General features: G+C 42.1%; 1 protein-coding gene across 1 annotated transcript in view; it reads left to right on the top strand.

Annotated features, from left to right (window-relative positions):
- Nucleotides 1-13,574, top strand: part of ttn.2 (titin, tandem duplicate 2) — a 176,248-nt gene that overhangs the window by 8,829 nt on the left and 153,845 nt on the right. Inside the window, exons 8-36 of the mRNA XM_064944764.1 lie at nucleotides 904-1,173; nucleotides 1,288-1,404; nucleotides 1,708-1,977; nucleotides 2,325-2,390; nucleotides 2,516-2,774; nucleotides 2,905-2,986; nucleotides 3,236-3,466; nucleotides 3,571-3,713; nucleotides 3,975-4,063; nucleotides 4,393-4,620; nucleotides 4,710-4,954; nucleotides 5,073-5,305; nucleotides 5,393-5,557; nucleotides 5,683-5,851; nucleotides 6,065-7,755; nucleotides 8,370-8,651; nucleotides 8,776-9,042; nucleotides 9,162-9,434; nucleotides 9,531-9,794; nucleotides 9,880-10,140; nucleotides 10,388-10,648; nucleotides 10,771-11,034; nucleotides 11,156-11,416; nucleotides 11,521-11,781; nucleotides 11,872-12,132; nucleotides 12,223-12,364; nucleotides 12,478-12,646; nucleotides 12,736-12,967; nucleotides 13,255-13,539. Of these exons, the coding sequence (XP_064800836.1) occupies nucleotides 904-1,173; nucleotides 1,288-1,404; nucleotides 1,708-1,977; nucleotides 2,325-2,390; nucleotides 2,516-2,774; nucleotides 2,905-2,986; nucleotides 3,236-3,466; nucleotides 3,571-3,713; nucleotides 3,975-4,063; nucleotides 4,393-4,620; nucleotides 4,710-4,954; nucleotides 5,073-5,305; nucleotides 5,393-5,557; nucleotides 5,683-5,851; nucleotides 6,065-7,755; nucleotides 8,370-8,651; nucleotides 8,776-9,042; nucleotides 9,162-9,434; nucleotides 9,531-9,794; nucleotides 9,880-10,140; nucleotides 10,388-10,648; nucleotides 10,771-11,034; nucleotides 11,156-11,416; nucleotides 11,521-11,781; nucleotides 11,872-12,132; nucleotides 12,223-12,364; nucleotides 12,478-12,646; nucleotides 12,736-12,967; nucleotides 13,255-13,539 (7,741 nt within the window). The remainder of the gene's footprint in view (nucleotides 1-903; nucleotides 1,174-1,287; nucleotides 1,405-1,707; nucleotides 1,978-2,324; nucleotides 2,391-2,515; nucleotides 2,775-2,904; nucleotides 2,987-3,235; nucleotides 3,467-3,570; nucleotides 3,714-3,974; nucleotides 4,064-4,392; nucleotides 4,621-4,709; nucleotides 4,955-5,072; nucleotides 5,306-5,392; nucleotides 5,558-5,682; nucleotides 5,852-6,064; nucleotides 7,756-8,369; nucleotides 8,652-8,775; nucleotides 9,043-9,161; nucleotides 9,435-9,530; nucleotides 9,795-9,879; nucleotides 10,141-10,387; nucleotides 10,649-10,770; nucleotides 11,035-11,155; nucleotides 11,417-11,520; nucleotides 11,782-11,871; nucleotides 12,133-12,222; nucleotides 12,365-12,477; nucleotides 12,647-12,735; nucleotides 12,968-13,254; nucleotides 13,540-13,574) is intronic.

Consider the following 13,574-nt stretch of genomic DNA (forward strand, 5'->3'; position numbering starts at 1 on the left):
GAGACACACACTGATGACACTGTGGTACAGAACAGAGAGATTGGAATCTCTACTGTTACATGTATGATGACAACCGAGGAGCAGGTAGCTTAAAGATGGAGCTTAATGTTTTGTTTACTACTCTGAGCACTTTCCCAAATCACTCACCTCACCTATACTGTATGTAAGCACTATTTAAGTTGAAATCCCTACACTGGTCCCATTTTCTATATGATATTATCACTATATTTAGGTGCCGATACGATATGTATTGCGATTCTCACTATTTTTAAATGTATGCGATTCGACACTTTGATTTCATTGCGATTTGATATTCCAAACATATTGCTCTCTATATGTCTACTGCAGAGACGAGAAGCATGAGAAAATGAGTTTTGATCATTAATGGAAGTAAAAGTGCTGATGAACATGTTGGCTCACTATTTAAAAAGAACACGGAGAAAAAGCTATAGGATGCCGCTAGCCGACTAGCGCTAGCTAATGTTACCTAGCAAAATTATACATATATATATATATATATATATATATATATTTTTTTTTTTACAAATCAAAAAATAATATTGTAACTGCATTGACTTTTTTCTCCATCACTGCGATTCCAGAGGAAAATTAGTTCCCAAGTCGATTGAGCAAATATTCTTGTTATTTCAATTAGTCAACTGCATGTTCATTTTCACTATTGCACAACCAATTCAACTAAACTAACATGATTCCATGCATTAATGATGACATGTTATTACCAGGTAATGCACACAAAACTTGTTTTGTATCCACGGGTGTGATGTTTTTCCTGTTTGTCATCGTTATGTGAATCTGATTGCTGTCATAGTGACTGCTGCCATGGATGCTATGTATGATATCTATGTGCTGTATGTATGACATTGATTGCTTGTTGTCTCAAAGGTTGAGGGTGGGAAAAAAGCAGAGGCAAAGGCTACAGTGGTTGCTGCTGTCGACCTAGCACGTGTTCGGAAGCCTTTGCATGCTGAGGGGGGTCATGCTGAAGAGGAAACCATACAATCTGATTTAAAACAGCAGATGATGATGGCTACCACTGAGCAACAAGTCACAGTGAAAACTGAGGCTGCAACTGTGCCAATGGTGCAAATACCAATAATACCACCAACATCAATTCAAACAACATCTGATGAGCAGAGTATTCATTTTACCCAGGTTTGCTATCTTTTTAAATATAAAAAGATGCTGCATTTTCTCTGATAGGTTTCTCAGAAGTTCTGCATTGAGTTGACCTTTCCTTACTCTATCACACTTTGTTGGTTACTTTAGATACAAAGAAGTAGAGAAACTACTACCGCCCACATGGAAACTGCCCTCGCACCATCCCCAATTCCACATTTCACAGTTTCAAAAGTTACTGTTCCTAAACCTGACCATAGCTATGAGGTAAGCATAGGACTATTCAGGCAAGCAGTGGTACACACGTTTTAATGCCTCAGTTAAATTGATAAAGTAATAATCAATAATCAATCACATTGCTGGCCTCTCTGGACATACCATAAAAATTCACTCTAAGAAATCAACTATTTAGCTTAGCAAGTATTTCCTAAAAACTAATGCTCAGTTAATCCGTATACATCGTCATCCATTCCATTATATCTTTGAGTCACAGCCTTAATATTTCTAAACAATATCATAATAGGTTGTTCTGATTCGTGATGATAATGCTATTCTCCTTGGGTTGGTCAGGTTTCGATAGCAGGTTCTGCTATTGCCACACTGCAGAAAGAGTTATCCTCTACCTCTGCACATGCTGCTCAAAAGATCATCAAGCCAGTCAAGCCTCCATCTCCTAGTCTCCACCGTAAGGTTGTGGACGTGATGCCAGCGCCAACCAAGTCTCCGTTTAAGGATCTCTCCGAGAGATATAAGACTCATTTCGACACTCAGTTACAGACTCAGATAGGCGCTACGTTTACAGGGGAAACGGAGCAAATGTATAAGGATTTGGAAACAAAGGTTTGTAGTCCAGAGTGTTGTGCCCTCTAAAATAACATTGTGTGGAGTCTCACCTCACTGAGTGGTATTAGCACACCTTCTCTTCACCATAACGCCGAAGCCTCGCCACGTTATCTTTGTTTCAGCACCCATCTGCATCACAAAGAAAGCCCACCTTGCTATCCTCTTCCTCTTTTCTTCTTCCCTTCTTCATATATCTGTTCCCAGCCTGTGTCTCAACCCGTCTTTGTCTTTTCAGGATTCACTCTTATCTTGCTTCCATTTTATTCATCTTTCACTACTCCCAAAGTCAAGTTCAGAAACTGTACTGTATGTCACTTTTTGTGACCTATATGCATTTTCCATAGATCGTTGAGACTGCAGCAGTCCCATCCCCTGCAGAAGAGCCAGTTGTGCCACCTACTCTTGTAGCTGTAAGTATTTCTCTTGTGGATGTATGTCAGGTCATATAAGTTATTGTTGTCTATTCAGGCGTCCTTTCCATCCATCTTTTTCTAAATGTCAACATGTCAGTAAAACTATTGTATTTTGTTTTCAGGGCTTAAAGAACCTGACTGTGACTGAGGGTGAGTCTGTGACTCTGGAATGCCAGATCTCTGGTCAACCTGCCCCTGGCATCATGTGGTTCAGGGAGGACTACAGAATTGAAAGCTCCATTGACTTCCAGATCACTTATGAGAGTAAATGTGCCCGTCTGGTCATCCGCGAGGCTTTCGCAGAAGACAGCGGCCGCTTCACTTGCACTGCTACTAGCAATGCTGGAACTATCAGCACATCCTGTTACCTGCTTGTCAAAGGTAAACAGACAGTTTAATTTTGAACATTTCTGTCTACAAAACTACGTACTGTTGAGGTGTAATACTGTACTGCCGAATGATTTATTGGTTTATGAATGTGCTAATACTTGTATACATTTCTTCCTTCTAGTAACCGAGGAGATTGAGACCCGGGAAGAGATGACACAACAAGGCACCGTCACTGTATTTGACCTTACTACTCAAGAGAAACTGTGAGTGCTAACTATTTTAACACCACTACATTTGGAATCTCTTGACATGTACAGTTATGAGTCATGCCATTTATTGACAAGGGAAAACAGAACGATTCTATGACACTTATCAGACATTATGAAACCATTCGCCGGCAAGTCATGCTGAATCTTCCCTGATTGAGTTTTGCGAATGTGGATGAAAAAATTGGACTTGTTTGATATTACATGTACCCTAATTGATGTATATTTCTAATGCCCTTCAAACAGTTTTACAACTGAAGCAAAGGAGGAGACCATGTCGGAGGTGAGCTCTGCCATTGCCACCGCAGGTTCACCAGTGGATACTGCAGATGCTGTCGCTCCCTTCTTTGTCAAGAGGCCAACTGTACAGAAGTTGGTGGAGGGCGGACGTGTTGTCTTTGAGTGCCAGATCGGAGGTAGCCCCAAGCCACACATGTTCTGGAAGAAGAGTGGAGTGCCCCTTACTACAGGATACAGGTAGCCTACTTGTGATACATTTTCAATTAACCTATATTTTGCATTTGTAAGACTGTGTTGATCATTCATTGTAATGTTTAAAATGTAACTTATTCACCCATTAGATATAAAGTCCACTACGATAAGGAGAGTGGAGTGTGTAAATTGGAGATCTCCATGACGTTTGCTGATGATGCTGGAGAGTACTCCGTCTTTGCCAGGAACCCGCTTGGAGAAGCCTCTGCCTCAGCTGGACTGCTGGAGGAAGGTCAGTTGCTTTAATCAAAATGTTGTTTAATCTCATGGACTACAAACTATGCTCAGTTAGCGTTGCTTCCTAAATGGCACCCTATTCCCTACATACAGTAGTGCACTACTTTTGTCCAGAGCCCTACGGCCTTTGGTTGAAAGTAGTGCACTATGTAGGGAATAGGGTGCCATTTGGGACAGTCCTTGGCTTTATTTGGGTCCGTGAAATCAGACCATAATGTTTTAACTTTTGTTTACACATTGCATATTTTGTTTACAGAGGAATATGAAGAATACATGAAGAAACATGAAATGACATATAAGAGTGAAGTAATTACAACGGTGCAGATGGATGTACCCCCTGTTGTTGTGAGCGAATATGACGACGACCAGATGTATAGGCAGAGGAGAATGACACAGCAAGCACAAACGCAAAGCTTTGTTTCAACACAGGTATGTGGATGAAAAGAAACACGTTTCTTATACAATGCAGAACGTATTTTGCTGATACCTGTTGTTTTATTGAGGACGGTTTTATTGGCTGTGATATGTGGTTGTTTAATTCGCTCTGGATAAGAACATCTACTAAATGACTCAAATGTAAATGTGGTTATTGTGATGTTATTTGATTTGTTCTCAGCCACCTGTTATGCAACAAGACAACATCATGCTTTTTATTCCAATGTGTTGTTTTACAGGAACTCCAGATTTCTTCCTTTGAGGAGAGGATCATCCACGAGATTGAGATCCGCATCCTGCAGATTACCTACCAACAGATTGTGACTGAGGATCGGGAAGAGATGGTGACTTGTGCAGATCGTGAGGCTTTACAGTCAGCCTTTGCAACTCCAGTTAAAAACTACAGGATCATAGAAGGAATGGGGGTCACTTTCCACTGCAAAATGGCAGGAACTCCACTGCCCAAGGTAGTAAAGAAACCATGCATTTGCATTTTGCATTGAGTTGAATGTAACATCTAGTATATATTCATCAAACGTTTCTTGTATTTCAAAAGATTGCGTGGTACAAAGATGGAAAGCGTATCCATCATGGTGGCCGTTACCAGATGGAGAGTCTTCATGATGGTAGAGCCAGCCTGCGTCTTCCTGTGGTGCTGCCAGAGGATGAGGGTGTTTACACAGCATTAGCTAGCAACATGAAGGGCAACTCTGTGAGCTCAGGGAAACTGTATGTGGAGCCCACTGCCATTGCAGGAGCTCAGCGTTACACGCCTGAACCTCAGGCAATGCAGAGAATTAGGTGAGATTTTTATTACCAAATGTAACAGGGTTATTACCAGATTTGAATGTATATTTGTTTAACATAGCCATCATAAAAACTTCCCAAGTATCACTGAATTTGGTATTTATTTGCTCAGGTCCCAGTCCCCAAGATCTCTGAGTCGCTCTCCCGGACGCTCTACTAGTCGCTCTCCTGCCCGCTCTCCTGGTCGCAGGCTTGATGACACTGATGAGAGTCAGCTGGAGAGACTGTACAAGCCTGTGTTTGTCTTGAAGCCACAGTCATTCAAGTGCGCTGAAGGGCAAACTGCCAGATTTGACCTGAAAGTAGTTGGTAGACCCATGCCTGACACTTTCTGGTTCCACAATGGTAAGTGATGTGAAAACATGTTCTCTTCTCTCAACTAGTTTTATGAAAATCACACATGTATTCCTCTATTTGTGTTCTTCTTTTCAGGGCAACAAGTTGTCAATGATTACACCCACAAGATAGTGGTGAAGGAAGATGGAACTCAGTCACTGATTGTGGTTCCAGCCATGCCCCATGATTCTGGAGAATGGACGGTCGTTGCTCAAAACAGAGCTGGAAAAAGCTCTGTGTCCATGACACTTACAGTTGATGGTAAGATCTTTCTCTTCTATATCATTCCTCATTTGAAGCTCAAATGAATTGTCACTTTGTATCGATACGTCATATACCATTGTTGACTGATAGCATTGTCCTTGTATATGTTTCTCCATTTACAGCCAAAGAAAATTTGATCAGACCCCAGTTTATTGAGAAGCTGAGGAATGTCAGTGTTAAGAAAGGCACTCTGGTTGAGTTGGCGGTCAAAGCCATCGGAAATCCCCTGCCTGACATTGTATGGCTGAAAAACAGCGACATCATCTCCCCTCAGAAGCACCCAAATATCAAGTATGTGTTTTGCCCCAAATATCAAGTATGTGTTTTGCCCCAAATATCAAGTATGTGTTTTTCCCCACCTTCTATCTCAATGTGCACATGCCTATGATATACATCAAGTGCACCAAATACTCCTGCAGTCGTTAAGATATGTATATTTGTTACTATCTTTATTTCACATGGTTGTACTTAATGCTGATTTACTAACGACAATGTCTGTTGTAGGATCGAGGGCATCAAGGGAGAAGCCAAATGCCACATCCCACAGTCAGTGAGCTCTGATAGTGCCTGGTACACAGCCACAGCCATTAACAAAGCTGGAAGAGATACCACTCGCTGCAGGGTCAACATTGAGGTAGATGCTGCTGAACCTGTGCCAGAGAGGAGACTCATTATCACCAAAGGAACCTACAAGGCCAAGGACATAGCAGCTCCAGAGTTGGAACCCTTGCATCTCCGTTATGGTCAAGAGCAGTGGGAGGAGGATGACCTATATGACAAGGACAAGCAGCAGAAACCACAGTTCAAGAAGAAACTGACTTCTGTCAGGTTGAAGCGTTTTGGCCCAGTCCATTTTGAATGCAGACTGACCCCAATTGGTGATCCCACTATGGTGGTTGAGTGGTTGCATGATGGCAAACCCCTGGCAGCTGCTAACAGATTGCGCATGGTTAATGAATTTGGCTACTGTAGTCTTGACTTTGAAGTTGCCTATGCCAGAGATAGTGGTGTCATCACCTGCAGAGCCACTAACAAGTTTGGAGTTGATCAGACCTCAGCTACACTAATTGTAAAGGATGAGAAGAGCCTTGTTGAGGAGACACAGTTACCCGAGGGCAGGAGGGAAATACACAGAATTGATGAGATGGAGCGCATGGCTCACGAGGGAGGGCCTTCTGGAGTCACTGGGGATGAGTATTCAGAGAAGTCAAAGCCTGAAATTGTCCTTCTTCCTGAACCAGCAAGAGTGCTGGAAGGTGACATTGCAAGATTCCGTTGCAGAGTTATTGGCTATCCTACGCCTAAGGTTAACTGGTACCTCAACGGACAGCTCATTCGCAAGAGCAAGAGAATGAGGCTTCGCTATGATGGCATTTACTATCTTGAGATTATAGATATCAAGTCATACGATGCAGGAGATGTGAAAGTGGTAGCAGAGAACCCAGAGGGCACAGCTGAGCATCTGGTGAAGCTCGAGATCACACAGAGAGAGGACTTCAGATCCATCCTCCGTCGCGTCCCTGAACCAAAGGCACATGAATCTACTGAACATGGGAGAGTTAGCTTTGAAGTTGTGAAGGTTGACAGACCAGCTGATGCCCAGCCAAAGGAAGTTGTCAAACTAAGGAAGACTGAAAGAGTCATCCATGAGAAGTCCACAGAGGAGACAGATGAGTTGAAGAGCAAATTTAAGCGCAGGACAGAGGAAGGTTATTATGAAGCCATCACTGCTGTGGAGCTCAAGTCCAAAAGGAAGGATGAGTCCTATGAGGATATGCTTAGGAAGAGGAAGGAAGAACTGCTTCATCACATGAAAGAGTTGACTGAGGCTGAGAAGAAGAAAGAGATGGAGGAGGGTCAACTCACCATACCCACAATCAAACCAGAGAGAATACAGCTCTCTCCCAGCATGGAAGCTCCAAAGATCTTGGAACGCATTGCTAGCCAGACCGTGTCTCAGACCGAGGAAGTTCGCTTCAGAGTCAGAGTTGTCGGCAAACCAGAACCTGAGTGCCAGTGGTTCAAGAATGGAATTCTGCTAGAGAAGACCGATCGAATTTACTGGTATTGGCCTGAAGACCACGTGTGTGAATTAGTGGTCAGAGATGTCACAGCAGAAGACTCTGCTAGCATCATGGTCAAAGCCATGAACATTGCTGGAGAGACATCAAGCCATGCATTCCTGCTGGTACAAGGTAAATGATCTATTTATTATCTATTTCAATGCTTGTATTCTACAAATAGTTAAAAGTCGAATGCAGCCGTTTTTATCTCAATATCAAATCATTTTTGGTTGACAATTAAGTACCTTACTGTGCTTTTTTAAAAACTTTTCAATTTCAACAAGAACTTTGCTAGGACAGTCTTGGAGTGTCTGAGTAGGGAGGGGAAAAATGAAAACAAGTTGTTACTTGCAGAGGTTTTGAACTCTTATTGGTCTATTATCTAATTTATCGCCTGGTGATGTCACCAGGTGCCATCCCACCAAAACAGGCTGAAATTTCCGGCAGTCTTTTCAAACAGCTCTTAAACTGAAAGGGCATGATCATTTTCACAATTTCACAGTATTATTCCAACCTCATATTGTGGAAATACAGTGCATTTGGGAAGGTATTCAGACCCTTGACTTTTTCCACATTTTGTTACATTACATCTTCTGAGTGCACTGCATATATAAAACAGGTGAAAATCAAGTTTTTGGCAGCACTGGGCCTTGTATGCAATTTTACATTGAGAACTGTAGAGAACTGTTGTATGTCCACATTGAAAAAGCATAATAAATATGTGTATTTCCTTTGTTTTACTTTAGCCATTACAGTTAATAGCTTTACTCAACAACTAGAGGATGTGGAAGCGAAAGAGAAGGACACCATGGCGACCTTTGAGTGTGAAACAAATGAGCCTTTCGTTAAAGTCAAATGGATGAAGAACAATTCTGAGATTTTCTCTGGAGACAAATACAGGATGCACTCAGACAGAAAAGTTCATTTCCTTTCTGTACTGATCATCAACATGAAGGACGATGCAGACTACAGTTGTGTTGTTGTTGAAGATGACCACATCAGGACCACTGCCAGACTCAATGTGGAAGGTTGGCAGTTTTTCTTACTATTTTACTATATCCCTGACGTTTATTTTCAACTGTGAAAATAGTGAATTTGGAATACAAACAGTAACTCTGAAACAGTTATACTTAGCAATGTCTCATTGTGCAGGTGCTTCACTGTCAATTGTGAAGAGGCTGGAGAACATTGAAGTGCCTGAGACCTACTCTGGGGAGTTTGAGGTTGAATTATCTCGAGAGGATGCTGAAGGTACATGGTATTTCAATGACAAGGAAATCACTCCCAGCAGCAAATATGTTACCTCCTCCCGCCGTGGACGCCATACCTTGTCTGTCAAAGACATCAAGAAAGAAGATCAGGGAAAATATACATTCAAAATTGCTGATATGCAGACCAGTGCCTCCCTGAAGATGAAACGTGAGTTGTGACTGGTATTGTTGTTGTTAGCTTGTTCTCTTCCAATCCATTTCAAGACAACTATTACTGTTGAAAAGGTGGGATGAACTGCGCAATAATATCTATGTATTTTCCTTCAGTGCGCCCTGTGACACTGATGCAACCCCTCACTGACCTGACAATCTGCGAGGGTGACATCGCTCAATTAGAAGTGCGATTCTCTCAGGAAAACGTTGAGGGAACATGGATGAAGAATGGCCAAGCAATCTCCGCCACAGATCGCATCCACATCGTTATCGACAGACAGGTCCACAAGCTGCTTGTTGAAAACGTGAGCAGAGACGATGCTGCAACATACTCCTTCGTTGTCCCAGCTCAGGATATCTCCACCTCTGGGAAGTTGAACATTCAAAGTAAGTCACCTTTATCAGTCTGACTATATTCATATTGGTATACTTCTATTGTGAATCATCAGGTGTTTAAAAAAAAAATGTCTCTGTGTTTTACAGCGATTGATATTTTGAGCCCACTCACTGATATTACCGCAGTTGAGGGCACCAAGGCTGTTATGGAGGCTAAAATCTCTGCTGCTGATGTTACCTCTGTGAAATGGTACCACAATGACAAACTTGTGATGCCCAGTGAGAGAATCCAGATGCTTGCGAAGGGATCCAAACAGCGCCTGGTATTCCACAGGACCTTTGCCTCTGATGAAGGAACCTACAAGCTATGTGTTGGCAAAGCTGACTCTAGCTGTAAACTGACTATTGAAAGTAAGTTGTTTTTAACGATTGTGTTAGATGTTGATTCAAACGACATTGATACAGACCCTATTCAACATATTTTGTTATTTTACAGAAATTCACATCACCAAGCATATGGAGGATCAAGTTTGCACAGAGACCCAGAATATAACATTTAAAGTTGAGGTTTCCCACCCTGGCATTGCCGCTGTGTGGACCTTCAAGAAACAACCACTCAAAGCTAGTCCAAAGCATAAGATTGAGGCCAAGGGCAAAAATTACAGCCTGAGTGTCATAAATACCATGAAGGATGAAGAGGGAGAATACGCATTCGCTGCTGGTGAACAGACATCCAGCGCAAAGCTTACTGTGTCAGGTATGTTTAACATCTTCATGATGTCTGACACAAACTCCTTCAGAATTTCTTTTAGATTTCATGGATTGATAGACATTTTCACTAACCTACCTCGAAGGTGTTTGCTAAGTAAAATCGGATTGGTTTCTTATTGGTTCCTTATTTTCCTCATATACCATATTAAAGCTGTGTCTCCACCATCCACTACCCTTTCACTACTCTTTTTTTTACCAGTAATCTAAAGTAAAACATGTCTCCATGTTCCCAGGTGGTGCCATAAACAGACCACTCCAGGACGTGACTGTGGCTGAGTCTCAGACAGCTGAGCTGGAGTGTGAGGTGGCCAACCCAACTGCTGAGGGCAAGTGGCTCAAGGATGGACAACCCGTGAACTTCAGTGACAATGTCAACCATATGAACAATGGAGCTGTCAGACGTCTGGTTATTACCATAACCAGACCCAATGACATCGGTGAATACACTTACCAGGTCGCAAACTCCAAGACAACAGCCAACCTGAGAGTTGAGGGTGGGTGTTAAATCCTGAGTGGAAATTGTTGTTTATTTTAAACTGGTGTTAGCATTAATAAATGCCTATTATGTGATTGTTATATGACTGCTGAAATGTCATGTTTGTGTTTGATTTGATAGCTGTGAAAGTCAAGAAGACACTGAAGAACCAAACTGTCACTGAGACACAGGAGGCAGAGTTCAGTCTGGAGCTCACCCACAAGAATGTGAAGGGCTCACAATGGATTAAGAATGGCGTAGAGATCAACCCAAGTGAGAAATATCAAATCACAACTGATGGCCTGGTCCACACCTTGAAGATCAAGAACTGTGACACACGCGATGAATCAGTTTATGGATTCAAACTTGGGAAACTATCTGCTAATGCTAGATTGAACGTTGAGAGTAAGTGCATATTTTAACTGTCACAAATCGATTTATGCGATCAAGTATACAAATGTATGTATACTTGAAATGTTTCTTCTTACCCTTTGAGGTTTTTGACTCTCATCAATCTCTTTTTCAGCCATCAAGATTGTGAAGAAGCCTAAAGATGTGACATCACTATTGGATGCCACTGCCTCTTTTGAGCTGAGTCTGTCCCATGATGACATCCCTATCAAATGGATGTTCAATAACAAGGAGCTTAAACCAAGTGAAAACATCAAAATACTGTCTGAGAGAAAAGCTCACAAGCTGACCATCCAGAATGTGAAGACTGACGACCATGGAGAGTACACAGCTGTAGTGGGAAACCTGCAATGCAGCGCATCTTTATATGTTGAAGGTCGGTATGGAGTTTGACGAATAGACTAGAGTACTGGATACATGATTGCTGAATACTTAGTTGATACCTTTTACTTAAATTAAGATTGTATGTGATTGTTCCAGCTCTGCGTGTCACAAAACCCATCAAGAACATTGAAGTCCCAGAGACCCATGTGGCCACTTTTGAATGTGAAGTTTCACACTTCAATGTCCCGTCCACTTGGCTGAAAAATGGAGTGGAGATAGAAATGAGTGAAAAGTTCAGGATTGTGGTGCAGGGCAAGCTTCACCAGCTCAAGATCATGAACACTAGCAGAGAAGATTCTGCAGAATACACGTTTGTCTGTGGAAATGACAGAGTCTCCGCCACTTTGACCGTCAATGGTAAGTTTCCTCTTCATTATCCAATGAAGTAATTAATCCCTAGTCATATTATTGTCAGAATGTATCGTAACATTTTCCTTTTTACCTTAGCCATTTTGATCACCAACATGCTGAAAGACCTCAATGCACAGGAGAAAGACACCATCACATTTGAAGTGAATGTCAACTATGAGGGCATCACCTACAAGTGGCTCAAGAATGGTGTTGAGATTCCCTCCACAGACAGATGCCAGAGCCGCACCAAACAGCTAACTCACTCGCTCACCATACGAAATGTTCATTTTGGTGATAGTGCGGAGTACAAGTTCGTGGCTGGTTCTGCTGCGTCAGCAGCAAAGCTTTATGTTGATGGTATGTTCTTATTTTTCTTCCATTTTCCCCCAAAAAGTTTTCCTGTATATTTCACAATCTAAGGTTTTGTTTCTGTGCTTTGTGTTTTAGCTCGCGTTATTGAATTCACCAAGCATATCAAAGATATCAAGATTACAGAGAAGAAGAGGGCCACTTTTGAATGTGAGATCTCTGAGCCTAATGTTCAGGTGATGTGGATGAAAGATGGACAAGAGCTGGACATTTCTGAAAGGTACATCTTATTACCAGTGATATTAGACCTGGTGAAGATACTAATCGGTATCATAATAAACTAATCTTACCTATTCATCTGTGTCTAACTGTTATTTCTAAATGCCTTGACAGATACACCGTATCCACCGAGAAATTCCTGCACCGTCTAATGATCCAGTCAGTCCGCATGTCTGATGCCGGAGAATATTCTGTCGTTGCTGGTGCAAGCGTGTCAAAGGCTTATCTCACCGTGGAGGGCAAAGATGTCCGCATTACAGAGCCTGCTGAGAAGAAAATGACGGTGAATATGAATTTGATACATTTTTATTTACAGAAAAAACACTTTGAATTATCATTTTAAAGATGATTAATATCATGATTCATTTCTAGGTTGTTGAGAAACAAAGAACGACGTTTGAGTTTGAAGTCAATGAGGACGACATTGAAGGTCGCTGGCTGAGGAACGGCGTTGAGCTCCAGTTTTCCGTTGAGCAGAGGTTTAGTTATGTTTGCATTAGAAAGCTCCATCGTCTGACCATCACTGAGACCTACAGAAGTGATGCAGGAGAATACACCTTCATCGCTGGCAGGAACAGGACCGTTGTGACACTTCATGTCAACAGTAAGTCAAACTTCATGGTATTGGTTTTATAGGAAAATAGATTTAATTGCCCTACAGTATATCTGTGTAAGTTACAGTAATAACTGCAGTTACATGTTCTTGCCTGTAGAGGGCATTGCATTGCCCTCCTACGAGAGTAGCAGCATAGTAGGTATGGACTATTCTGATGAGAGGATACAGTATGTCATTTTTTAATAGCTGGATTCAAAGTGATGACGACAATGGTTGTTCCTCAGTGTTGCATCTTTCTTCATCACATTCCTTATTTCATTTTTCTTTTTATTTAGTCCCTGAGCCACCTCAGATCATTAACCACATGCAGCCCCTGTCTGTGGAGGCCGGCAAACCTGCTCGCTTCTCTGTGGAAGTGACTGGCGTCCCCCAGCCCCAGGTGTTCTGGTACAAGAACTCCCAGGCTCTCTCCCCAGGCTTCAAGTGCAAGTTTCTGCGTGATGGGAATGAGCACTGTCTGCTACTCATTGAAGTGTTCCCAGAGGATGCAGCGGTCTACAACTGTGAGGCCAAGAATGAAGGTGGTGTTGCCACCAGTTCAGCTGCACTGAATGTCGAAGGTAACCATTACATTTTTGTGTGATAATAATGCCAA

The sequence above is a fragment of the Oncorhynchus masou genome, chromosome 29 (assembly GCF_036934945.1).
Source record: "Oncorhynchus masou masou isolate Uvic2021 chromosome 29, UVic_Omas_1.1, whole genome shotgun sequence".
Lineage (NCBI taxonomy): Eukaryota > Metazoa > Chordata > Actinopteri > Salmoniformes > Salmonidae > Oncorhynchus > Oncorhynchus masou.